The sequence below is a fragment of the Barbus barbus genome (assembly GCF_936440315.1).
Source record: "Barbus barbus genome assembly, chromosome: 33".
Classification (NCBI taxonomy): Eukaryota; Metazoa; Chordata; class Actinopteri; order Cypriniformes; family Cyprinidae; genus Barbus; species Barbus barbus.
Window position 1 is genome coordinate 15,175,715 of NC_136761.1, and position 26,974 is coordinate 15,202,688.

Consider the following 26,974-nt stretch of genomic DNA (forward strand, 5'->3'; position numbering starts at 1 on the left):
TTGTACATTGTGCTCAAACTGTTTGAAAATTCCTTTGAGCCAATGAAAGTAACTCTCAACGGCTCGGTTAATAAAAGCAGAATCGCATTTGTACTTCTCAAGCTTCCGTATAGTCAATGACGTTTGGGTCTGTTTTATTCTGATTGGCCCGTTTCAATAGTCGCGGGCTACTTGAACTGAGACAGCCACAATATCAAACCAAGCAGCTGCACACAAAAAAAAGGCAACAAGGCGCCGTCTGACTTCATACAAGCATCTTTTGTGAGCTCTCCGTGGCGTGTTGAGGGGTTTTGCGCACCGGCATGGCGCGGTTTCTGTAGAATAGGACTGTTGCATGATTTATTTTCGAATCTGGGTTTTGTAAAACGCCGCTGGCAACTGTTTATAGTGTGTTTTTGTCCGGATTTCAACAGCTCACTTCTTCCAGTTTCCCTGGTTAGTCTGCTTATCCATGCTTTATTCGTTATTCACGTGTGTGTTGTTTGATCAAACGTCTTAAACGACTCCAAAAGCTGGTGTTTAAATGCTTTCAACCATCGATCCGTCTTGCAGGGCGACTTGAGTTGATCTGCTGCTGTAAGGATGTCGTCTGTCGGTCAAACACAAGGAAGTGCGGCTCAAGAGTCGGGAGCAGATATTCACAATCAAGAAAACATGCTTTCACGACTACGCGCCGCAAAGAACAGAGCTGAAAATCGGGAAAATGTCAACCCTAAACCAGGCAACCGGACTGTGCTGGGCGCCCTGGAGAACAATCAGCGCCGACAGCCCGTCCTGCGCGGCGCTAAACAGGTCAGAGCACGCATGGCACATGACCCTGAAGTGTGCTTTTGTTATAGACCGATTTCATCAGCTTATGTGTAGCATGTATAAGTATTTAGTTCAATAATCAGTGTGTTTTGCTTTTAACAAGTGCTGATTTCATAATATTGATTCAATGAACTGGACGTTGCTAAGTTGACCCAGTTAAAGTGCTCGCATCCATTGTTTTTAAATCTCGTTCCCTTTTGACTCAAACTGCATTTATGGCGCCACAGGTTAAAATAAAATGCAACGTTAAATGCCCGCTGCTCATTCCCTCGCAATGTACAGACCGCCATTTTACAAACCCATTCACTGCTACCATGGTAAACCGGGTTGCCTGGTTTGTTAAAGGGGTAGGTCACCAAAATTAGATTCACTGTTGTGGTCCCTACTTCTCCAGATGTGTTTGATTTACACGCATTCTGTGTACCACAACAGATGTTTGTGACTGAGGCTGTCGTTCTTGTTTCCACATGTGAATTCATATTTGGCTTTATTACATTTCAGGCATGAATATGCAACAGGCTTTTTTTCTTTTTTTTTGTAAAATGTTGACACCAGTTTGATTCAACACGTTTAATTCGCCATGCCATTTAAAAAAAAAAGGATTTGGGCTTTAATATGCTACTAGCACCAAAAATAAATTAACATTTTGAATTTTAAACTTTCAACTCTTTAAAACATTCAGACAAACATGTTAAAGAATACTTGTGTGCTTTCCTCGAGTTTAAACAGTTCTCGTGACACAACGGTGAAATTAACCTGCATGAACTGAACTTGGTCTTTTAATGCAGTAAGTTTCTTAAGATCTAGGCATTTGATGAAAGCGTAAATGTAACTACCCTTAGAGTATAGTTGAGAAACTAATAAAACCGTGTCAAACTGACACTCAAACATCCTAATTATATTCCACATTTGTGTGCACATTCGGTGTTGATACTTTGCCTATGACTTCATGAGCTGAAAATGTCACAATTTCAGGAAAAACATAACCAATATTTCTGACCTATTGAAATTGATCTGCTGCCAAATGAAGCGACTGCAAAAAAGGGCCTATAATCACCCATATAGTGTATAGGACTGTTTTTACCAGCACTCTAATCCAGTTTTCTGTTTTCAGGTCTCTGGGCCCCAAATAATTGCATGCAAATCTGAAGAACATGGCAAAAGCTTTGGAGAGAAGCCCTCCACAAGGCCACCTGCTTTTCAGATCCATGTGGATGAGCCTGATGGTGCATGCTCTAAGAAACTGTCTGCAACCATGGATTGCTCCCCTCTCACACTAAATCCCACTGTGACCCGCCTAAGGCAGCCCCTCGCCACTATCGATCTGCCAATGGAGGCCAGTTTTGGTAAGAAACAACTTTAAATGAAATGCAATGCCCATCCTGTCTTGTTGCTCTTTACAGAAACCTGAAACATAACATGTACAATTCTCAATACATAGATTCTCCTATGGAAATGTCAATAGTTGATGGTGAGGAAAGGCCCACAAGTGTCAATGAAGTCTCAGACTATGCAACAGAAATACACACACACTTGCGGGAAATGGAGGTGAGAATATGGAAGTTCAATGTGTTGCGTATCAATTTTAAAGAGTTACTCCACCTCAAAATGAAACTTGTCATTAATCACTGAACCCCCCAAAATTCTAAATTTGGGGTGGAGTAACCCTTTAAGCTCCCCTTTTAATGACGCATGTTCTCTACTGCTTGGCTCAGTGTTTACCTTGTTTCCTTTATTTATTTTTTTTCTCTCTCCGTGCAGGTAAAGTCAAAACCAAAAGCAGGTTACATGAAGAAACAGCCTGACATCACAAACAGCATGCGTGCCATTCTGGTGGACTGGTTAGTGGAGGTGGGAGAAGAGTACAAGCTCCAGAATGAGACCCTATACCTGGCTGTGAACTACATCGATCGCTTTTTGTCTTCCATGTCTGTCCTGAGAGGAAAACTACAGCTGGTTGGCACAGCTGCTATGCTTTTGGCTTCGTAAGTATCTTTTGCTTTTAAAGCCTCAGACTGCACAACAACCCAACCACCCCCCTTGCCGTACTCCATGCTCACGTCTCTGTTTGACTGTAGGAAGTTTGAGGAGATCTACCCCCCAGAGGTGGCAGAATTTGTTTACATCACTGATGACACCTACACAAAAAAACAAGTGTTGAGGATGGAGCATCTGGTGCTAACAGTTCTCTCGTTTGATCTTGCTGCTCCAACAATCAATCAGTTCCTCACCCAGTATTTCTTGCACCAACCTGTGAGCAGCAAAGTGGAAAGCTTATCAATGGTGAGACTGTTTCCTGCAGTTCAGTAGTTGCATTGTGTGGTGTTTCCCTGTTATCGCATGAAACTGTTGACTTTTTTTTTTTTTTTTTTTCTCCCCATTTAGTTTCTTGGTGAGCTGAGCTTGATGGATTGTGACCCCTTCCTGAAGTACCTCCCATCTCAAACTGCTGCTGCAGCTTTCATTTTAGCCAATCACACAATTGCAGGTGGATCATGGGTAAGTCTGCACAATCACCTTGGGAAAAAACTAGGATGTTGGCCATTGTGTAAACATTATGCTAGGTAGAAAAGCCCTTGGCTACCTGCTGATTGGTTAATGTGCATGTGGGTCATGGTTTTTCCTCATAACTTGGTCTCTTGCAGTCGAAGGCACTCGTTGAGGTGACTGGCTACACTTTGGAGGATCTTATGCCGTGCGTTCAGGATCTACATCAGACCTACCTCGGTGCTGCTCAGCACGCACAGCAGGCTGTTAGGGAGAAATACAAGGGTTCAAAGTAAGTTTGCTTGCTCTACACATTCAATGGCTGTGTTGGCAATGGCTAATGCTTTCCTCTCGCGCCCTCCAGGTACCATGAAGTCTCTCTCGTTGAGCCTCCAGTGAAGCTGATGCTGAACTAACCAGCTTATCAACATTGTGTTCATTGGTTCCATACCTCTGTGGGAATTGTGCGCACTATTTTTGATGCTTTATTTCCAATAACTGAAGCCATAGCCTCAATTTCAGGGGAATGGCGAGATCTTGGTGATATGTGTAAATTTTTTTTTTTTTTTTTTTTTTTGAGGCTTGATACAACCAGATATTTGTACATTAGGTAATCAAGCATTGTTTTAATGTTTTTTTTATTTTTTATGAAAGACTCCCAGCATTGCACTTTATCTTTTTTTTTTTTTTTTTTTTTTTGAAGTGACCCTCCCTTTCACATCTTAATAAAAGTGCTGCTGGCCTTTAATGTACTTTTTGTTTTTTTGTCTTGTTTCTATTAATCATGTTTGGTTGAGGTGGGAGGGCAAGGGATAAACTAATTCTTAACATCTGCGTAATGTTCTGTGATAGACACTTCAAATTTATTTGCTCTTGCTTCATTTACTGAAACAAGGTGCTTGATGATTGCTTCTTGGGTCTACTGCTTTTAGCGTGAAACAGGCAAGTTATCCTCCAGTCATTTAAATGCTTACTGGATTTTAAACGTGTTAAATTGGGTATTAGATGAGTACTATACAAATTTTGTAAAAGGCTGTCTTGTCATGGTTAAAGGGCGTTCTTGGGTGCAATAGCAAAAAAAAAAAACTTGATTTGTTTAAACGGTACATTATAAAATGGTTACTTATCCTGGCAATTATTGAAGTTAAGCACTGCTTGGGGCATAACTAAATTTGAAATTTTACACGTTTCCATCTATTTCTTTTGTAAAGTTACTAATGCAAAAAATCTTGTGCTATTGGCACAAATGGGAATGCAAAAATGTTATGATTTGAATACACCATGACCATAAGTCCTTAAGTGTTGTTGCTTTTAGATACTACATAATTACAATGGTTCATTAACTTGAGGAAATTCAGGAGGTGGTAATCTTTTGCTAAATATACAGCCGGTTGCAGCACATTTATGCAATATTATGAACAGGATAACAGCTTCACTCACAACCACAACTGTCTTCAAATTTCAAGAGGTTCTGTGGATCTGTTTAATGGGTGGTTGATCCTTTATCCCAGTGGAAACTCACACCAACACCTTTCATGCATTTTGATCCCTGCTTATTAACTGTGAAAATTGCAAAAAAAAATATACAATAGTAGCGCAATTATATAGCTCAAATGAACTGAAAACATTACTGTTCTGGCAAAATAGTTTAAGGTACGGCAGAAAAATCCTTGTAGAACCTTTTACATTTGCAGAGGTCTTTTAAATTAGTGCTACATACCAGCTTTATTACTCTGATTAAATCACTCAGCAAACACTTTAAAATCTGAAATTAAACCACATTTAGTAGTTACAACCTAATATATTTCATTTTATTCATCTACATGGACCATAGTTATAAACGGAGGCAATAAATATAGTGACAACATGCCTTGAACAAGCAAATAATTGACAAATTCTCAAATGCAGTTACAACTTGCCCAGCCAATAAACAGCACTGAAGGCAAAAAACAGTTAAGTATAGGGCTCTATGCAACAGATGAATCACAGAATAGTTGACAACACCTCGATCATCTGTTGACATGAAAAAGGCATCCTCAAGTAACACCTGAAACTTCCTGAACCCAAATGGCATTCAGATCATTGTCAACTATTGGGAAAGGCTCAGGGCAAGATACATTAAGATTATCAATTTAATCCAGTACAATACAAAAATTAGCATGAACATAAAAATGGAATCAAACAAAAAAAAAAAGACAAGCCTAATGACCGCTGAAATGTGATTTCATTAGAAAGACAAGCTATTAAGAGATATATCTATTTACCCTACCAGTTAAGATTAAACAACTCAAGGGCTCCCCTCTACCCCCTGAAAATCAATATGAATATAAAAGCTGTAATGAACTGAAAACAGTTGTACCCCTTATCAGACAACTGTGCACAGAGATACATCTTGCGGTTTTGTTTTTTGGATGTAGTCTGTCAGATTGATAGTCTCTCCAAACATAGCAAACGCCTCAGTGCAGAGGAGGACATCCATCTCTGATTGATCAGACTTGGCCATCTGGTTTGTAAGTCAATCTCGAAACTGTCCCAATCTGTGAACTGTATGTAGTAGTATGTGTAGGCTAGTTAGACAGCGGTGGGAGCAAGGCGGCTAATGAAGGCAATGCTGTTGAGGCACATCCGCCTGAAGAAGGCTGGACAGCTGGGCTTCATCACAAAATGCTCCAGTAAAATCCTCAGCTCCGTGAACAGAGTCCTGACAGGACAAAAATCACAATAACACTGTGAACACTGCTACTGAGCTCAGGACACTTTTATACTATATTTATTATATAAATATAATAGTTATTATATTTATATATTATATAAATGTGGGGAAGTCGTGGCCTAATGGTTAGCGAGTTGGACTCGTAATCCAAAGGTTGCGGGTTCGAGTCTCGGGCCGGCAGGGATTGTAGGTGGGGAGAGTGAATGTCCAGCGCTCTCTCCACCCTCAATACCACGCCTGAGGTGCCCTTGAGCAAGGCACCGAACCCCCAACTGCTCCCCGGGCGCCACAGCATAAATGGCTGCCCACTGCTCCGGGTGTGTGTTCACGGTGTGTGTGTTCACTGCTGTGTGTGTTCACTATGGCTGGGTTAAATGCAGAGCACGAATTCCGAGTATGGGTCACCATACTTGCCCGTATGTCACTTCACTTATACATTTTAAAACTACTGAGCTTCTAACTGGCTCTAATTATTAATTTTTCATGGAATTGACAACAGCATGCATTGCCCCATATTTTGGGTAAAGTGTGCATGTGTACATCTAACACTAGTCAGTGTGTACACAAGATACAAGATTCTTACCGGCAGTATGGGTTGCGTCTTGAGGCGTAGCGTAGAGTGAGAAACCTGTAGTAGATGAATGGCTGAAGCAAGCTGCCCTGGCCACTGTGAATGACAAACCAGACATCATTCAATCTTATTACAAGAAACACGGCATGGCTTTAATCATGCTTTTTACCAGCAACAAACCACTATGTTTTTAACCCAATAAAGCCTACTGTATCATATTTGATACATAAATTTCTAGGACTAAATTATTAAAACTTTGCCGGAAAACCCTGCGCAATCTGATTATGCTTTTTAGCAATTAAAAATGATCAAACTACCTAAATATGTCTCCTTTCAGGTTGTGGTACTCATGCTGTTTTCCTGTGAAATCTTTGATAATTTTTATAAAGGAAACGTAAGAATAACTTTTGTTTTGTATAACTTATGTTCTTACTATTATTTCAAGAACACTTAGCGGACTGAAACATTTTAGGTTTATCTGACTATCAATACATAATTTTATCCCTCTTATATTTTTGGAAAAATCGTGTTAAAATGTGAGCATCTAATTCTAATATGACAAATAAGGCTTCTGAGGAAAGTTTATTTGTACATCTTGCAATCACCATTGTGTTGAATTGCATTATATGTTTTGACCCAACAATAAAAACTACAGAGATTTGATCAGAAAACTAAGCATTTAAATATCATGTCATTAAAGGGTTAGTTCAACCAAAAATTAAAATTAGCCTGTTATTTACTCACCCTTAAGCCATCCTGGGTGTATATGACTTTCTTCTTTCAGACGAATCCAATGCGTGTGCTTTATTTAACGTGTTTTGGACTGTTAAAGAGAAACACCCACCCACTGCAATAGTAATGCTTGGAATAGCCAGGACAATTTTTAATATAACTCCAATTGGAGTCATCTGAAAGAAGAAAGTCAAATACACCCAGGATGGCTCGAGGGCGAGTAAAACACAGGCTAATTTTCATTTTTGGGTGAACTAATGCCTTAAGACATTATTATTTAGAATGACAACTGATATTTATATGCATTTAGGTTAGAAGTCTTGTACACCATTACAAAGATTTCATTGATTTTCATCACAAGCTATCAGAATGTCATTTTTTTGCTCGGTTTGGGTCTCTGAATATTCCCTCCTTGTGTACGAGCTCTACATTCTTCTTTATCATACTATATGAGCCATAAAAGCTACAACACATATACAGTAGGGCTGCACGACAAATCGAAATGAAATTGCAATCGCGATTAGACTTGTCATGCGTATCTTTCAGTGAAGCACAGATCTGTGATCAGGAGTAAATCTCTATCCGAAGGCCAGAGGGCGCTATCGCGCAGAAACTCCTAATACGCCCCACTGAGGAAACCCAGGAAATGTTGTCTTCATTGATTCAACGTGACTAATAAACACACGACTACGACAATATGGTATAGATGGTTTATTTGAGTTCGTAGTACAATTTTCATTATAATAAAGTATATTTATAATGCAATGCCTTTATCACTGCTTAGCATACTATGAAATATGTTGTGTGCCTTATTCTGTGTAAGAAGCCACATCTCACAGAAGGATTTATTTCAAACACTCGACTGACGTTATGAAGTGAGTTTGGAGTAAAAACATGTTATTAAATGTGGTATTTTCACCTGCTTTCAGATAACTTAGATACTACACAGAGCCGTGGTTCACGAAGCAGCTAACGTACGCAAACAGCTGTTTTTATCGCGAACGATTTCACAATCTCGCAATAATATCATCTGCGATTTCTTTTTGCATAGCCTGAACTACGGCTCTGTGTAGTAAATGCTGCTCCATCTGAAAGCACGTGATGGAGATTTACTTCTGATTACAGAACCGGCTTTACTGACAAGATGTGCATGGAAATCACATTCGGTTTAATCATGCAGCCCTAAAATTATACAGGCCTGCTATTATTTTCTTGACTTTTCTATAAACCATTTCTATATATATATATATATATATATATATATATATATATATATATGTGTGTATGTGTGTGTGTGTGTGTGTGTGTGTGTGTATATACAGTGCCCTCCAAAAGTATTGGAACAGTAAAGACAAAATTGCTCTGTTGGCTGTGGAATCAATATATTTACGACATTTACAAATATGATTAAAAGATGAATATGAGACAAAATTACAGAATGTCACATTTTATTATTGGGTGATTCAACACATACATGTTTGACCAAATAAAAAGAACAGCACTTTTAGAGTTCATCCCTCATTGATGTGAGCATAAGTATTGGGACAGTTGAGCATAAGGCAGATATAAAAGATTAAAAGCTATTATTTAGTTTCAGATCCCTTGCACACAATCACAGCAGTGAGTCTGTGACCCGTAGACATCACCAGACTCTTGGTCTCATCCTTTGAAATACTTTTCTCAGCCTTTAATGCAGCCAATTCCAATTGTTGCTTGTTTTGGGGAGTTTCTGCCTTTACTTTCCTCTCCAGCTGGTGAAATTCATGTTCAATCAGATTTAAATCTGGAGATTGACTTGGACAATCTAAGACTTTCCATTTCTTTGCCCTAATCAATTCCTTGACTGAACTGGCAGGGTGTTTTGGGTCATTGTCCTGATGCAATATGAAGCACTTCCTAATGAATCTGGAATTTTCTTGAATATTGGTAGGCAAGATGGTTTTGTACCCTTCCAAATTCATTCTGCTACTGTCATCATACATTAAGTCATCAGTAAAGTTGAGAAGGCCTGTTCCAGAAACAGCCATGCATGCCCATGCCATGACACCACCTCCGCCATGCTTTACAGATGAGGCTGTATGCTTGGAATCATTTGCAGTTCCCTTTTTTCTCCACATTTTTGCTTTCCCATCACTTAGATAAAGGTTCATCTTTGTCTCATCGGTCCATAAGCACAGTTCCAAAACTCTTCTGGCTCACCTTTGTGCTTTTTTGCAGACTCTAATCTTGCCTTTCTATTTTTGGTGCTGGTCAGAGGTTTGCATCTTGCTGTGTAGCATCTGTAATTCTGTGTCAAAGTCTCCTGAGGACAGTAGATTGTCAGAGCATCACCCCAGCTTTCTGGAAGTTGTTGGTGATTTTACAGACATGTCTTTTAGGATTCATTTTCACAGCTTTTATGATTTGTCTGTCATCAACTGCTGTTGTTTTCTCAGCTGATCAGGTCGTTGTTGGTTGCTAGTGTCGCTGGTGGTTTCCAAACTCTTGATTTCTCTATGCCCTTTGTTTTTGCTATAGCTCTGATTGACTTCCTCTTTTCTTTTAGCATCCAAATTGCTTGCTTTTCTCTCAAAGTTAGCTCCCTCATCTTCATCTTGGTTTGTGTGTGTCATCATCGAATGCAAGATTCAGAAGTAATGAATATAACTGATACGACACATTCCCTGCTTTTAATATCTGAAGAATTAATGCAACAGGACACAGCTGATCACTTAGAAAGACCTGTGAGGCAACTGTTCCAATACTTTTGTTCACATCAGATGAGATGAAACTCTAAAAGTGCTTCTTAGAAACTTCTTAGCTGGTAAAACATCTATGTGCTGAATCACCCAATAATAAAATGTGACATCCTGTAGTTTTGTCTCATATTCATCTTTTAGTCATATTTGTACATGTCTTGACTCCACAGCCAACAGAGCAATTTTGTCTTCACTGTTCCAATACTTTTGGAGGGCACTGTATATATATATTCTGACAGTTATTTCATATGTCAGGATTTAAAGGGCTGAAAACTAATGCAACACCAGACAAAACAGCTGATCATCAGGCCTTACCTGAAGAGCATAAAGACTGTGGCTGGCATCAAGAAGATCTCATTGCATGCGATAAACTTTAAGATGTTCTGCTGATTGGCTGTGAGCTTGTTCAAAAAGTTCCTCACAAACATAAGGCTGTTTGGGCCCATGGCCTGAGAATAGATGAAACAGACACAAAACTCAGGATGGAATTATGACAAATACACATCTCAGCAATATAAATAAAAAGGGCAGAGACTTACATCAAGGACTTTTTTAGTATAAGTGGTGGCATGGAGAAGTGAGAAGAGGAACACTGGAAAAATGCTCACTAAGATCAAAAGTCAAGGATACATAAAGACAAAATTATGCCGTAACACAAGAAAAACAGATATTTCCAAAAAAAAAAGGGGTCTTTTGAGGATACTTGTGATTGGGTAGGAGTTGACTAGGATGAGGGAGTAGAGGAGATAGTGGCAGCTGTCCTCCTGTAAGGCCTGGGCCAGGAAGGCTCTGCTCAGCTGAAAGTGAGGAAGTCTCTGGTGCAAACGCAGAGCGCTGGTCAAGGCGTTTGCCAACAATGCCCTCTGATAGAAGTTATTAGCTGACTGAGGCCTGGACACAGAAAAAGCATGTATTCATCTTCCAATCATTGACTTAAAAAGACATCTGTGAGTGTGGATGTGTCCTTAATCCATTAAATAGTCCTTATCTTACTAAAGTGATGCCTCAAAGTACAATATTGTTAATGCCCACTCAATTTTTTATTTGCTTGAAATACTGTTATTTCTTCTTTAAATTTTGCGACTTTTTATCATTTAGGGTCAAGAATGTGCAAACAAAGGCTCAATACAGAGGTGTGTTTTGGAAAAGCTGTACAAATTTTGTGTCCAAATATGAAATACACAAGAACTTATGAAATATTCAAAATTGAGAGTTGTCCTCTGAATCATCCAAGGAAAATTCACTTTAAAAATTCACTTTTTAATCTAGCTGGGTTACACAAAGACTTTTTTTAGTGCCGATTTTTGGCAAATGGAAATCAATGTGGGTCAATTTGATCTTCACCCCAAAAGTTGCACCCAATTTTTGAACAAAACAGGATGGTAAAAAAAGCTTGTGAAAGTGCCTTGTAAAAGAACACGACTCACCCAAGCAGTGGCAGAATGAACATGATGGAGCAGTAGACAGTGAATAGCCGTGACAGCCACATAGCTGTTTCCAGCTTATTACTCAAGAGGAATTGCTGCAATACATTAATATGATCATGAGTCAAGGCTATGATGAATATAAGAACATTCAGGAATAAAAAGCAATTACAATATGTATGTCAGGTCATTGTATAGTAACTTACCACAGGACCTGGCTGAGGAGGTGGACTCCTTTGCTCTGTGTCTGCCATCTTTCAAATATTACAAGGCTCTATTTCTTGAGAGAAATAAACATAAGCTTGCACGCAGAACTTCAGAAAATAAACATCAAACATTCATGTACACAGGTTGCTTATTAACTCTAGGGACGAATAAAAGGACAAAGTGACTTGAGTTAATCTTTCTAAACCCTGAAACAGTTCTTAAGCAGTTAGTCTTTGTGTAGTTTGCCAGGCGTGGGGGTGGGCAAAATACAAGCACATTAGCTCTAACAAGCTCTATGCTTTTAGTTTATGCTTATTTATTAAAACATGAAGCTTTCTTACAGTTTGTTGTCAAAAAATTGTATTATTTATCACTAAGGAACTATTATAAATCGGTAGGAGATACATTGATGATGTCCATCCAAAGCAGAACTACACTTGTCAATGTAAAAGCTGACTGACTGAAAAATCAACCTGCAAAAATTATAGATTTGTAAATATTATTGAACACGTCAATCGTTGCCAGGTTTTTTTCTTTTAAATACTTAAATAAATGCAGACGAATGGTCCATCATGTAGTTATAAAGTAGCCTATTAATTTCAATTGAAATATGTCGGAGAAATCTAGAACACTTCATTACCCAGAGGAGCTAACAATGTAGCTGACAAGCTAACTCTTCACACAGCCACTGACTACAACAACTGACAGCCCTGAAATACCTGCAATTTATGCGCATATTCACATTACCAAAAAATCTCATATGAAATTTATCAATACCTGCGAAATGTTGTTGATTATCAGGTTTTGTTAGAAGGTAAATTCGGCTTTATTTTCACCGCCGGGGCGCACACGCTTCTCTCCGGAATCACGCAAGAGAGGTTGGTCAGCTGAGTCAACCTCGCGACCTCTGTGGATACCGAAATCTCGCGATGTTTCAGGCCCACGTGATTTGCTAAATTATTTTGCGATATTGGTCGTCTATCAGCTGTTAGTTGTGTGTGTGTTTTTCAGTTTCTTCATTTTAAATATCTGCTTTAACACTATTTCAAATAAACTCCATAATACAATAGATAAATATTAAATAATAATGATGATCAGAGTTCTCTATGTTACCACAAACACTACAAACATCCACACAGCAGCAGCCACCCAAACAACCACTCAGCACTAACATTTTCTTTAAGAAATTTAAAAATGCAGTTTTGCCATTCTCCCACTATCACGCAAACGCAAAAATAAATAAATAAAAATAAAAATAAATCACTTGTGCAGGCAGCTATAATAAAAAAGTTCAAATAAAATTAAATAAATAAAGTGCGAGAAAGAAAGTCAGAGCCACTCTGGAGATGTTAGAGTCAGTTCAGCGCAAACCTGCAGAGCTCCACGAGTTTGCAGCGATGCACGTGCGAATCTTCTTTAAATCCAGCGATCTCGACACGAACAGGAGAGACAAAATTGGATAAGCCACAGTCGTTGTTGCATTTTCTCATGTCATAACGACAAAGGTCAGAAGTTAGGTTTTGTTCGCTAAGACTGTTTTGACTATTGGCAGCTGGGCTGCTTTAAATATGAAGAATTGAACGTTTGTAGTCGCTTAAACACAATTAGATATTTATCTGTTTATAATTTCCATGCGAGTGCGTGAAAAGTAAATCATATTAACAACTGTTTGCACATCTCGCGACTCCTATGTGAACAGCGTGCACGGTCCCGACCGTAAACAAGTGTAGTCCTGCACAGCTGCACGGAGACACGACATCATTCAATATTTACAACTTGCATATTTTACAATGCTTTGTATTTGTGTCTGTGTATGTCTTCAGATGTTGACGTTCGAGACTCTTCTCGTGAAAGAGCTGCAAAAACAGCAGAGCAGGGCAGAGTTCTGTGACATTGTGCTGCAGACACGAGGTCTGACATAAAGTACATCTTCTCATTAATCTTTTTTTTTTCTTCCATCTTTCATTACGTTTACAGTACTTTCTCCACCCTGTCCAGGTGTGTCTGTGCCGGTGCACAGCTGTGTGTTGTCTGCCTTCAGTCCTTGGCTCTGTGGGGCTCTGTCAGCCATGCCATCACCCCGGAACGGACAGAGGAGACTGATTGAAGTCCAAGCCGTGGAGGCCTGTACATTGCTCAGTCTGGTCAGTCTGCTGTACTCCGGTCAGTTGAACGAGGATAAAGAGGAAGTCCTATCAGCAGCCTGCAAACTCGGCATCGACATACCTCAGCAAGTATCAAAGAGGCCAGTGACTGAGCGAAACACACAGACGGAGTGCATGAAGGAGGTGGTGGAGAGAGAGTGTCAAACCGAAGCTGTTCCTCAAAACCCCAAAGAGACCATTGAAAGTGTTAATCTGATCGGGACGTCGTCATGGAGGACCAATCAGGGGCTCTGCACATACACCGATGGCTCTGACATCACCCTGGCCACACTTCAAAACATCCAGGGTAATCCAGAGAATATGCCTTCCTTTCAAGTCATGGATATGGTCCCTGAAAGTGCAATGTATCCCACAGCGAGTGGACCGGCCTGCTTGCCCCAGGTCTATGTATGTCCTCCTTCAGCTTCATACCAACAGCCTCCAACCCCTCTGCCACCTCACCCTTACACTTCTCACAGTACAAATGTTGAGCCATTGGCCAGAGACGGCCAGCCAGCATTGGGGGGCGTTTCAGAGGGTGAGGAGTGTGTTTTAGAAGCATTTGCACGGTTTGATAACAACATCCCAGGTTTTATCAGTTACTTTCTTGACACCAATATCGCACAGGGTGCAGGGCAAAGGGAGCAGAGTCAGAGAGGGATGAGAGGGGACGTCAAAACTGAGGGGAGGGTGCGGAGGGCGGGGGCACGCGGAGGATTTGCTTTGAAGGGAGAAGGATTGAGAATTTGTAAAAGAGAGCAAAATATGAATAGGTGCGGAAGAGTGGCGAGGTCGGCCTGGATGGGGCAAGTTGGGGGTAGGGTGGGCAGGATGCTAGACACCAGACAAATGTTCAAGAATCAAGAGAAGCTTAAACGGAGACAACAAGGCAGAGGAGCGATGAAAGAGGAAGGAGAGGGAGGCAGATCAAGGGGGAGGCCCAGGCAGAGGCAGACAGGAAGCAGAGGCAGATTGGTAGAACCAGTGTGTCAGGTAGGTGTCTCACGGCATCTTCAGATGAGGAGGTATGACTTAAAAATAACAAAAATCTTCTATTTTTATTCATTTCTGTTTGAATGAATGCTTTAAATGGGTCATATCATAATCTAATTTTCCTTGATCTTTTGAGGAAGAAATGTTGCTTTGGATAAAAGCATCTGCTTAATGAATACATGAAAACATACTGTAACTTGGAATACTCAAAACATCCTCTCAGAACCAAAAAAGTCTGTTCAAGGAGACTAAAATGTCTCGTTCTGAACTTCTGCAATGTATCAGATCGATGAATGCAATGATGCATGACACTTATATGTCAAATAAAGATTTAAAATATCAAAAATATACTACCATTCATACGTTTGGTGTCAGCAAGCCAACTGAGAATGCATTACATTGAACAAAAATTACATTTATAATGTTACAAAATATCTGTTTTAATAAATGCTCTTTTGAACTTTGGATTCATCAAAGATTCATGAAAAACAGTGTTTACGCTTTCCCCCAAAATATTAAGCTGCACAACTGTTTTCAGCATTGATAATAAGAAGAAATGTTAAATAAGCACCAAATAAGCATATCATATTATTTTTGAAGGATCCTGTGACACTGAAGACTAGAGTAATAGCTGTTGAAAATTCAGCTTTGACATCACAGCAATAAGATACACATTAAAAACAGAAAACGGTTATTTTAAATTGTAATAATATTTCACAATATTACTAATTTTCCTATAGTTTTTTTTTAACAAATGCTGCTTTGATGAGCATAAGAGACTTCTTTAGAAACATAAAAAATCTTACTGACCCCAAGACTTTTAAATTAAAAGTATATTAAATACAAAAATATGAATGTATGATATGACCCCTTCAGATTATAAATGCAACTAAGCAGTTACGCTAATGTTCTCTGAATTAAACACTTGTCTCTTTTTCTGTAGGATACAGCTCCACCTCAAAGAGGGCGAAGAGGTCGCCCACGCAAACGTCCCTTGCCCAAACCAGATGTTTCCCAAAATGTTAGTGGAATTTCACCACCTGATCAGAAAACCTTGAACCCTCCAGCTCCATCCATGTTGCATACCGCAGCTCTTCCAGCAGCCAATCAGACCAGCCTCACTCAGCCAATGGACCGGCTTATTGATGACGTCATTGCACAGCTACCATTTATGCCCAGCAATCAAAATGGAATAACTGTAGATTCCAACATGGATCATACAAGAACAGAGTCCTCAGTTAAGCTCACAGATCTGGGTATAATCCAACCGCAGTCTGAAGGTGAGCTGACTGACATACTTGATAGTTTTCTGAGAACGTTTGAGCAACACGTTGAGATGGTGCCCAACATAACAGATGGAACCCAGACATGTGGACAGAGTTACACAGTCCACACAAATGCACATGTCACTTCCTTGAACACAAAAACACAGGGATCAAAAGCCTCATTATACAAGAACAGACCATGGTTATCGTCTGCTCGTAGACCCCAGAAACCATCATGTTTTTGGCAGGTGTCAGGTGTGAAAATGGAGAAATCAACTGGACAGCAAAGTGAACAGAAGCCTAAATCTGGCAGTATGACCAGGAGCCAGAGTAGGAAGAGAAAGCTGGATGTTTTTGAAGAACTGCCTAGGAGAGGTGAGCTCCCAGCCAAACGGAAGAGAAAAAGAAAAAAAGACCAAATAGAGAAGACGAAGGTAGACACTGCTCTACCAAAGGAGAAAAAGAGAAAGAAAAAAACTAGCAGGCTGCATAGTGAAGAAAAGTGCACCGGCAGCACAGCTGACTCCAGCTGCAGCGTTGCAAGTGCATTAAGCAAAGTCATAACTGCTAGTGGCCAAAACGTGAAGTGTGTCACACAAACAACAGAGACTTCGGATCGGTCAAAATCCTCAGAGCTGCATGCTCACAAAGTGTTCAGTCTTGTAAAAGAGAAACAGGTGGGACATGCTAAAAAAGACACAACCGAGACTCTTCTAGAAGGAAGTACATTAAAGGTGCAGTGCAGAACAGGGAGTTCACAACCCAAGCTATCAGCCACAAAGAATAAATCCACTGGGTCCCGTCCAGCTCTTTCTGCTTTTGAGTTAATGAAAAAGATCTTGGAAAATCACCAGAAGAGAGAGGAAGAGCACAAGAGAAACAACAACAGATTGTGGACTGTGAAAAAACAGAAAGGAAAGGAGAGGCTGACAAAAATGCATGTGCATGCAGCTGAGGTGAAAATGACTGAGAATAAAGAGAAGGATGCTAGAATCAGGGTTGAAGGGCAGAATAAAAGCAGAATAAACCAAAACGATAAGGAAAGAAGTGGGAGACTTCTTCAGCAGAATCTGCCATCAGCTAATGGTAAGAGCTCAAAATAATTCAGTCCTCTGCCAATGTTAGAGTTTTTGATATTTAATTGTTAATGGTCATTTCCTCTAGTTTACCTTTACCTTTGCTGTCATCTAGTGTTCACATAAAATTCATTTTCAAAAACAAATAATCTTTGGCAAAATCACAAAATGAATCTAGATTTTTGTTATTGTATATTATAATGCTAGTCATGCCTAAATGAACTTGTAGCAGTGTTATTTATTTATTTGTTTATGTACAGTTATAGTATATAATTTGGAATAAAAATGTTTCATATTTTCATATGTTATTAATTTTGCTATGTGCCTTTGTCATTTTTTTGTGTCTCTTTAATTTTATTTCAGTTTTAATTTTATTAATTTTAGTACTTAAACTTATATTATTTCACATGGTGCCAAAACAACATTTTGTTTGTGCTTAAGTTCTTCATCTAGTATTTATATTGTATTCTATTTTAGCTATATTTTGATTAACAGAAATATTTTTTTATGTTTTAATTTTTTTTAACTGTAACAACCCTGGCAATTTAAATGGCTGATTTTTTATTTATTTAGAAAAGATAGTATAAATTTAACAAATTTATAATAAATTTATAATAATATTAATAATAATAATCAGCTTTTATTAATACTTCCCTCTTGTAATAATAATTTATTCGCAGGTTGCAGCATGTCAAATGGAGAGAGACTGATGGAGGACAGCTACAGCAAGCCAAGTTTTGAGACTGCTGACTCTGACTCTCTCAGTGATTCTTCTTTGCAAAGATGCAGCACAGATGGCACCGTGCTTAAAAACCCGACAGACAAGTCTTTTGTCTCACATGCACAAGACCCCACCACACCTCTTGAGAAACTCGGAAACCCTCAAGGGTCAATAGCCATTTCAGGAGAGGATGAGGATGAGGATGTCGATGTTGTGGAGGTCTCTAGTTCTTTGTCTGATTCCTTCTCTATGCTGCCAATCACTGCAGACATTGTGCTTAGCACAGAGGACAGTGATGAAGATGATGAGATTGATGTGGTAAGTTTAGGGTCTAATTAAGCTTGTAGCAATTTCTGTTACTGTTTAGCTTCAGAGTTCTGAATAAATGTGTGTTGGTGCATATTTGAAACACTATTTCAAATGATCAGAGTCTTAGAACTTGTTACCTTTTCCCTGTGTATAATTCAATACATAGTTCACACAATGTGACACTTGGCAGTATTTACTCTTTCGACTTTGGTGGCTTCAGTTTCAGGCATCAGAAATTTTTATAGATTTGAGTTCTGAATGTTAAAGTTTAGTTTGTGTCACAACCGTGCCTTATAATGATTGAGACTGCTATTAATGCATGCAGAGTTTTCTTGTCATTTGCTGTATTTTGTAGCCATGTTCAGAAAATAAAAGACATGGATCCAACCTTGGTTGTTCTTGTGTTCAAATACGGGTTTCTGCATGTTCAAAGGGGGTCAGAAAAACTCAATAATACAAAATATCCATTGGTTACATTTTACAATAAGGTCTCATTTGCTAAAATAAGTTAATGCATAAAAGCTAACATTATTAATCTTTATTAATCTTTTTAGTGTTACTTCACAGAGGATTAAGTGATGTTAACATACATCTTTTGATTTAAAAAAAATATTAGAAAATAAACAAAAACAAAAATACTTAAATCTTAATATTAACAAACTAAGCCTTATGATTAAACCTAGTCATGTATAGCGAAAGAACTGTTGGTGTAAAAATAATTATTTGTTAGTGGTAAACTATATTATTATAGCCCAGTTATATATTAAAAGTTGGATATATAAATACATCCTATACACTCACATAAAAGAATATATACTATATAGCACATTGCAGCTGCATGGTTTATATTGTCGTTAAATGTGAATATACCATATACGTATAGTATATATAGCAAATCTGAACTGCTTGATGAAATTGATGGAAAATATAAACTGAATAGTAACGCTCAACTCTAATCTGTTAAATGCATAAGGATTTAAAATGAATAACAATGATTTTCTGTAAAGCTGAAGCAACAGATTTACAGCTTATCCATTATTACCGACTGTCCTTTCTCAACCACACAAAAAGTGCAAAAATGTAAACATGAATGTAAAAGACTAATGAAACAGAAATATACTAAAATGTATTTGAAATACATTTATTTCATTCTAAGTATACTACAAATCCATTTACATATGTATGCACTTAATAAAAGTACCCTGCAATTGTACTTTTAATACTAAACTGGTATAAGTATAACAACTCATTTCTGAAATCAAAACACATTTTGGGCTTAATATAAAGAAATATGCATATGTGCAAGCAGTACTCCAAGTAAAGTTTAATTATATTTTTTATATAAGTAAGTCTCAACTTCAAGCGATGTGTCAGTAAATATGTTAATAGATTTGAGCGGAGTATGAAATAAATGCATTTTAAACATATTACTTTTTTACTAGGGCAAACTCATCAGATTTGCTTTAATTAGAAGCAAAATAATTTAAGAAAAATGTGTAATAAATTTCTTAAACTATAGATCTACTTTTTGTGGTCAAAAACTAGTAACCTGTCCATTTTCAAGATGTAATATGTTAATTAACTGGATTATGGATTGGTTATAATGAAATGAATGTACTTTGTGTAACATCCTCACACACAATAATTGCACAGAACTGAGTCACTGAAGTGAACAAAGTTTATTTATTAAGTATATTTGTCTTTGATGTTTTTGTCCTCCTCTAACACATTACACCTGAGCTGCTCTCAGCCAATCCCCCTCCAGGGATATACTTAGCTTTGGTTTGCATTGGTTGTGTTGAGCACCTCCGGAGGGTGTTGTTTAGCACCAGACATAGTTAGAAATGTGATTGGCACCCTTGTGTAAAACATGGTGGTATGTGTGCCGTGTAGATGTGCGTGTTCCTAGCAATAAAAAGAAACTCGTTAAGAAAAACAGTGTGAGCGTGTGTATGTGTAAAGTGTGTTTGTCGGGCGGCAGGGTAATCGGTGTAGTGTCCCCCGGTAAGCCTGAGCTCTTAGTGCTGGATTCTGCGGATGGACTGGATCTGAGGGGTCTGGCTGTGGGAACCCCAGTTTCTCCAGTGCTGATAGTCTCCGCTGTGCCTCTCACACTCCATGATGTACTGCCTGCCCCTGTATCCTGGGAACTCGTAACACACAAAACTACACACAGAGATGGAGAAATGAGGGTCAGGTATTTCTGTGTTGAAACAAAAGAAATAATGGGAAAATACAAAGAAGAGACTCACGCGCCGCATTGCACATGCATGGAGCCCACTTCAGGACCACACCATCCCATAGCCTGCAGAGAGGGGTAGTCATCACACAGCTCCACACAGCGGCCCATGAAGTTCTCCCTCTCGAAAATGGTCATGCGACTGCTCTGGTGAGACTGAGGGGAGACCGAGAGAGATTGACCCCACATATCCACAAGTGATTATATCCGTGCTGTTGTCGTTAACTAAAACTATTACACAGCAATTGTGTGTGCTCAAAAAATAAATTGTCAGGTGTTGTGCATAGTCAACCAAGTACCTAAAGTTGTCCGAAGACCTTAAACCTTTTTTGGTCGGATTACATTTTTTCAGTGTGCGGACAACTTCAGCTACTTGGTTGATTAACTAAAACTATTTAAAAACAATTATGTTAAATTAAAGCTGAAATAAAAGAAAATATCAAATAAAAAAAAACTTTGCCTTGTTAAATGACTAAAACTACTAAAACTAGAATTGAAATTAAAAAAAGCTAAAAAGACAAAAACTAAATATTTAATGGTACAGTTATTATTTTTAACTCATTAGAAAAGGTTAAGAGATTAATAAATAGTACTAAAATAAATAGTGAATACATAAAAAATTTTTTTGAAGCAATATGTTAAAATTATGTATAATCACATGAGAGAAAGACTCAAGTCATATCAATATATCCAATAAGTATGTCCAACTTGCATAAAGCAATACTACATAGCCAAACTAGCTGACCTACTGGGGCTGCCTGCCATGTTGAGATCACATGGTCCAATGCAACTTGCTTTATTTCAATAAATCCTGTTATGGACACTTTCCCTTGTTAAATAAATATTAGCCAGCACAAAATACTATATGCCTTTAAGATTTCTAGTACAGGACAGGGAGTGAATAACTCACAGCGCAGTAGACCGGTCTAAAAGACATGAGTCTCTCCACGTGGTATGCCAGGTTTCCACTGTAAGCATCCCAGTGAGGATACTCTCCTCTCTCCAGGATGAACTGCTGTCCCTGGAAGTCATGGTGCTCATAACCCACCCAGCTATTGAAAGAGAGAACATCCAGTCAAACATGGGCATACATAGTTAGATAAAAAAAACTCCCTAGTGCATACTGTATGTAGGCACACATTCAGTTAACAAGCGCTGTAACTCACGCGCCACTCTCAACGCGAATAGAACGGATGTTGTCGAAGCCACACTCCTGGATGTTACAGCATTCTGAAGTGAACTCCTGACATTTTCCCTGGAAGTGTTCCTGCTCAAACACAGTCACCTAGCAGAAAAAAGCACAAAGGTTAAGCTTGCAGTGTGATTGTTTTCCTGCATACAATTCCTCATACCATAGTCTATTGATCTATTAGATGCATTAGTATAATAGCAGTTTTTTATTATTAAAGTCCTGGGTATTTCAAAAGGGACTAGAAGCGTGTGTTAATGACAGTTTACCTTGAAGAAAGGAGCCATTCCCATGCCATAGTTAATCATGGGCTGCATCATGGCGGATCGAGTGAACCTATACATCTTTATATCTAAAAAAATATATTTTTTAACAAAGAACATAATAAATGCCAATGATATTAGATGCAAACTGTAAAATGAAGTCAAATAAATAACACTCATATGTTAGTAATGAACAAAACAACGTAGGCTATTATAAGTAAACTGTGTTCTTTGTCATTATTACAGATTTAAAAAGTTACTTGAAATATACAATAATAAATGTATTAGATGAATTAGTTTATTTATTAATATTTTAGTAATAAAAAAAATGTTAGATTTAAATGAATCAAAACCATTCGCATAATGTGGCCATACTGAGAAGATGTTTGTAAAGTATACCATAATAAATGTATAATTGTGCCATGAGCTCGGTGAGATGTAATTTGGGATCTTACCGTTTTAGTCACTGAGCTCGAGTGTGGCACGCGCCTTAACGCCGGTTTCGCGTGGAGCTTTGAGAGAACCTGGCGCTTCGGTTTTATACCGGCCGCCGCGTGCCGTGCGCGTCAAGTGCGTTCTGATGGGCGCGAGGGACAGACCACGGGGTCGCCAGCTCAGCACATACTATAGAAGTGCCACATGGCTGTTGTGATCCCATTCACTGGCAAGTGCAGTGCTGTGTTTTGGGTGAAAGCAGGGCACACAAAGGGTTTGGTCCCAGTATGTTCGCGCAGGTCAGCACTCCTGCTCACAATGAGCGTAAAACACTAGGATTAGCCTAGGATTGAATTTGCTCCAGCTGAGTGTGGGTTTGAGCTGCTGTGGGTGCAGTGAGGAAAGTTCAGTTTTCAAGCAAGTTACCATTTTAGCTGCAAGGATGTAACATTTAAGACTGTGGAGACCAAAGATTGTTACCATGTGTCATTAAATAAACCTATGTTGACTAGCCTGAATATACTCTGTTTTCAATAGTTGGATCAATATGTACAAATATAAATATATGTATCTGCTGAACCCAAATCACCTCAACATTTAGTTTCTTCTAGATAATTTTAAAAAACATCCTCCTTTGCCTTGAATGTAAAATAGCAGAAGGAAAATCTAACTTTACTTTATAAATACATGCCCAAAACATGCCTGAACCCATAATTAACCCTAAGGGGAACATGTTCACCCAACATTCATGTTAAATCAACAGATGATTGTTCACTGTTGCTTAATGTTTTTATACATGTATAGTGTTTTTATTTTAGATTGTTTAATTATCATTTACTTGATTTGTAGAACAACCATATTTTGTGTATTTATACAGGATAAGCCTTTTATTTTATTTTATTATTTTGTTTTACTTGTGGTCCCTCCAGTATGTGATACATCCTTAGCCCAAAATGTACTGAAAATATAAAGATCGTGTAAACCACTGTTATATCATTGGTAAAGTGATACAAATGGTGACCTTCAGTTATTAGTTCAGTTTCAGTCTCTAAAAACAGTCTGTTGTACCCCATTTTGTTTATGTTTTAGGCTCAAATGTCCAAGTTTGTGTGGTGAAGTTTGAAGTTGGAACTCAGTTACGGAATTATTTTCCTCTCTGGCTCTCTCACATACTCTCTTTCTCACTCTGTGCTGATGATGAGGGGCTTCTTTTCTGTGAGTATGCTGAACACGGCATGTTTCATTGTTTCAGTGTAATCCTCACAGACTCAGCGCCAGGGTATAAGAGCTGAGAGCAAAGTCAGACACAAACACTCTCAGAGTGAACCCTGGGTACGGACACACACTCACTGAACACACAGGTAAGACATCAAAATATCCACTCACACATACACATTAAACTTTAACCTAACAGCTTGGAGAGTACAAGAGGCAAGTTTTGATTTGCAACACCATTATCAACACCAACACCCCACACTTCCCTTTGTCCCTACCACTTTAAAATAGTTTCCCCCCAAAGACCCCTTACATCCTTTCCAAACATATGCATTTTGTATTTTTCATCTCTTAAAACACTTCATCCCTCTCTTCCAGCATCAAATGCTGTATATTATAGTGGTTGGCCCTGCCATTTCTTTATTCATTTCTCTCAGTTTTATCTCTCATTTCTGAGGTATATTACAATTATATGAATATTCTTTCTTTTAATTTTCTATTATTAATTTGACCTCAGGCGCCATGTCTTCCAGTGGAGAAAAAAAGACTGCCTCCCAGACCGACGGCAAGGCAGCCCAGAGCAAGAAGTTTGAGATGGGCATGATGTCCTACAGGGTAAAGCTCTCAAATAAACATACACATGTGCACTTCTGCTTGGTCATTGATTTAATATGATAACAGGTTTCTCTCTTTCTATTAGATGTATGTGTTCGACCAGGAAAACTTCCAGGGACGCATGATCGAGATTAACGCTGAGTGCATGAATGTTTGTGAAATGGGCATGGACAGAGTTCGCTCACTACGTGTGGAGTGTGGCCCGTAAGCATCTCTGCATCTATATTAAATACTCTTGATTTAGAAAGAATAACATATCTCACTCACCTCTTTATGTGCCCTCTGCAGTTTTGTGGGCTTTGAGCAGATGAACTTCTGCGGTGAGATGTACATCCTGGAGAAGGGTGAGTATCCTCGTTGGGATTCTTGGAGCAACTGCCAGAAGAACGACTACCTGCTTTCCTTCAGACCCGTCAGAATGGTGTGTAAATGCTCTCACAACTGTAGGCCCATTGTTTGAATGCTTTCCCAATGCATTCATTGCGTTTTCTCCTGCAGGACCCTGAGAAGCACAAGATCTGCCTGTTTGAGGTGGGCGAGTACAAGGGCCGCAAGATGGAGATCATGGATGATGACGTTCCTAGCCTGTTCTCCTACGGATTCACCGACAGAGTTGGCAGCATCATGGTCAGCTGTGGAACGTAAGTGCAAAGTATCTTTAGCCAGTGAGGTTTCACTTGGTCAAACCTCTGTGCACTTATGGCAATCACAAAAGCTTGACAGCATTGCCAAACGTGGCTGTCAAGAACTTATTAAACTGTAAATTAGAAGTAATACTTTATAGCAATAATATTGTTAGATATAACAAACATATCTTGCACAACAAGATGCTTAAGATAGTAGATGCATAATTTATTTAACATGCATTTAATTTTAGCTTAAGTTTTTACATTTTAATGTTTTTTTGTTATATTCATTAGATTTTTTTTTATTCATTTTTATTTCAGCTTTAGTTATTTTACATCAAGTTAAGCTAACTGAAAAATAGTAATGTTGCCTTGCAACTAGCTGAAATAATTATATTGTAAAAAATATTTTATTTACTTATGAAAATCTTTTTTTAATGATTTTTGTGTACTATAATAGCCCTGTATATATATATATAAATTAGTTTATGCATAGTATAATCAAGGGTGCATTAACTAAAAAAAGTCAAATGTAAAAAAAAGTACTTATTTTATTATTTTTGTTACAAAAATGTGTTTATGCGTTTAGTTTCCATTTTCATTTGTTATTAGCTAATAAGTTATTAGTTTGTTATTTTTAAAACGTCTATATAGTTTTTTGTCATTTTTATTTGTTTTACTTTTAGTTATTTTAGTACATCAAGTACAACTAAATGAGAAGGAGAAGTTTTGCCTTGGAAATTAGCTGAAATAAAATAATTAAAAATAGAAAAAAATATATTGTATTTTTTTTTTTATCATTTACAAAAAGTTTTTTTTTAAATGGTTTTAGTTTAAATACAACACCTAGTACAGTATCAAGGGTATACAAACTAACCTCTGTTTTCTTTAGCTGGGTGGGCTATCAGTACCCCGGATACCGTGGCAGCCAGTACCTGCTGGAGAAGGGAGAATACAGACACTTTAACGAGTACGGCGCCCGTTGCCCCCAGTTTCAGTCCGTGAGGCGTATCCGTGACATGCAGTGGCACCCACACGGCTGCTACACCATGGCCAGCAAGTGAGGGCCAGACCAGGAGAGGAAGAGGAGAGGTGGAGTAGAGGGAGAGGAGTGCAAGAGGAAGGAGAGGAGGAGAGACGTCTGAGAGGCTGCATCTTCCCCATGTTGCTGCTATGAAGGGGCAGATGTTTTTGGGATGACAGACTCCCTGGCTCACATTGCAGTCTGTGTCTGTCGAGCTGTTAAAGCCCAGCGGGGCTGTGATTCTCCCAGGCCTCTGAGTGTCTCTATTTGGGACGGAGGCACCAATAAAAACACTGCCCTCTTCCTCCCCATTTCCTCTCCTCTCTTTCTCTCCTGCATGGTTTATTTTTTTTCCTTCCATAATTTATTTACATTTTTTGTCATCTGTTCTTTCCCCGGCTCACATCCCCCTTTCCCCAGGAGGATGGAAAGAGAGAAGGAGAGATGAAGGTATGAGGAGAGGAAAGCTCCTGTGCCCTAGAAATCTCCCTTTGCCTGCTGTACAGAATCCTGGTCACCTTTTCAATAAAATGCTAATAGCTTGATACCAGACTTTTGTCTTTGAGAATCCGTCATCGTGGCTGTCAATAAAAATCTTGACAAACATGCAGTAATAGGAAGGCGAAACAGTAGTGCATTTTAATAGGATTGTGAAACAATGTTTAAATGTGGTAGGCTTACATCCTCATTTTTAGCATTTGAAGTTAGATGATTTTAATATAACTCATGTGAAATAAGTTTACATGAATCAGCAGTCATCTTGGATTTTTATTGGACTCCCTTAATCACTGCATCTATACTGATATAATAGGCTATATACTGAATACTGAATTAGATTTACAAAAAAGTTTTCGAAATGTTGTTTTCATGTACAGCATGTGAGCTGCTGTCTATTTTTAAAAGACCCAGCGAGCAGATGGCGGTATTTCCATCCATCCATGTGCACTACAGGGAACGCATGTGTTGAGTTCACGACACTGGTCTAATATAACAAATATATAAAAAGTTCTCTATTAGGATATAGATCATTCGTTTACATAAATATAGGCGAATAAAACAGCAGTAATACTTTTGATGTAGAATGGTCAAAAAACAATAATAATAATTGTGTTAGGCTATTTTAAATCATCACTGACTTGATAAGCTATATTCGGTTTAGACAAGTGTATATTAAAGTT

The 26,974-nt window shown here is 38.5% G+C and overlaps 5 protein-coding genes across 6 annotated transcripts; 3 read left to right on the forward strand and 2 right to left on the reverse strand.

The window, feature by feature from the left end:
• Positions 1–158: 158 nt before the first annotated feature.
• On the forward strand, positions 159–4,050 carry ccna2 (cyclin A2). Its single transcript, XM_079390205.1, has 9 exons — positions 159–435; positions 553–792; positions 1,925–2,156; positions 2,252–2,358; positions 2,572–2,795; positions 2,889–3,093; positions 3,196–3,309; positions 3,456–3,589; positions 3,662–4,050. The coding sequence occupies exons 2-9, from the start codon at positions 583–585 to the stop codon at positions 3,711–3,713; spliced, it is 1,278 nt and encodes a 425-aa protein (XP_079246331.1). The 5' UTR covers positions 159–435; positions 553–582; the 3' UTR covers positions 3,714–4,050.
• Positions 4,051–4,752: 702 nt separating this feature from the next.
• Positions 4,753–13,375, reverse strand: tmem33 (transmembrane protein 33). The gene is made up of 8 exons (XM_079390061.1): positions 12,460–13,375; positions 11,682–11,755; positions 11,479–11,573; positions 10,755–10,942; positions 10,591–10,658; positions 10,367–10,500; positions 6,594–6,677; positions 4,753–5,998 (listed from the first exon to the last, which is right to left on the reverse strand). The coding sequence occupies exons 2-8, from the start codon at positions 11,727–11,729 to the stop codon at positions 5,869–5,871; spliced, it is 747 nt and encodes a 248-aa protein (XP_079246187.1). The 5' UTR covers positions 11,730–11,755; positions 12,460–13,375; the 3' UTR covers positions 4,753–5,868.
• On the forward strand, positions 13,014–18,575 carry LOC306852942 (uncharacterized protein). 2 transcript variants are annotated; one of them, XM_079390059.1, is made up of 5 exons: positions 13,014–13,187; positions 13,506–13,593; positions 13,681–14,819; positions 15,763–17,170; positions 17,841–18,575. In XM_079390059.1, the coding sequence occupies exons 2-5, from the start codon at positions 13,506–13,508 to the stop codon at positions 18,218–18,220; spliced, it is 3,015 nt and encodes a 1,004-aa protein (XP_079246185.1). In that variant the 5' UTR covers positions 13,014–13,187; the 3' UTR covers positions 18,221–18,575. The 2 variants fall into 2 exon arrangements, with proteins under 2 accessions (XP_079246185.1, XP_079246186.1); XM_079390060.1 differs by lacking the exon at positions 13,506–13,593 and having other exon boundaries at positions 13,040–13,187; positions 13,660–14,819.
• A 1,280-nt stretch (positions 18,576–19,855) lies between these two features.
• LOC306852945 (beta-crystallin A1-like) lies at positions 19,856–21,962 on the reverse strand (the record flags this gene model as incomplete). Its single annotated transcript, XM_079390063.1, has 5 exons — positions 19,856–20,356; positions 20,443–20,585; positions 21,340–21,481; positions 21,596–21,714; positions 21,888–21,962. The coding sequence occupies 5 exons, from the start codon at positions 21,960–21,962 to the stop codon at positions 20,209–20,211; spliced, it is 627 nt and encodes a 208-aa protein (XP_079246189.1). The 3' UTR covers positions 19,856–20,208.
• A 2,091-nt stretch (positions 21,963–24,053) lies between these two features.
• LOC306852847 (beta-crystallin B1-like) lies at positions 24,054–25,836 on the forward strand (the record flags this gene model as incomplete). Its single annotated transcript, XM_079389958.1, has 5 exons — positions 24,054–24,146; positions 24,232–24,350; positions 24,435–24,567; positions 24,645–24,787; positions 25,665–25,836. The coding sequence occupies 5 exons, from the start codon at positions 24,054–24,056 to the stop codon at positions 25,834–25,836; spliced, it is 660 nt and encodes a 219-aa protein (XP_079246084.1).
• Between the last annotated feature and the right edge of the window lie 1,138 nt (positions 25,837–26,974).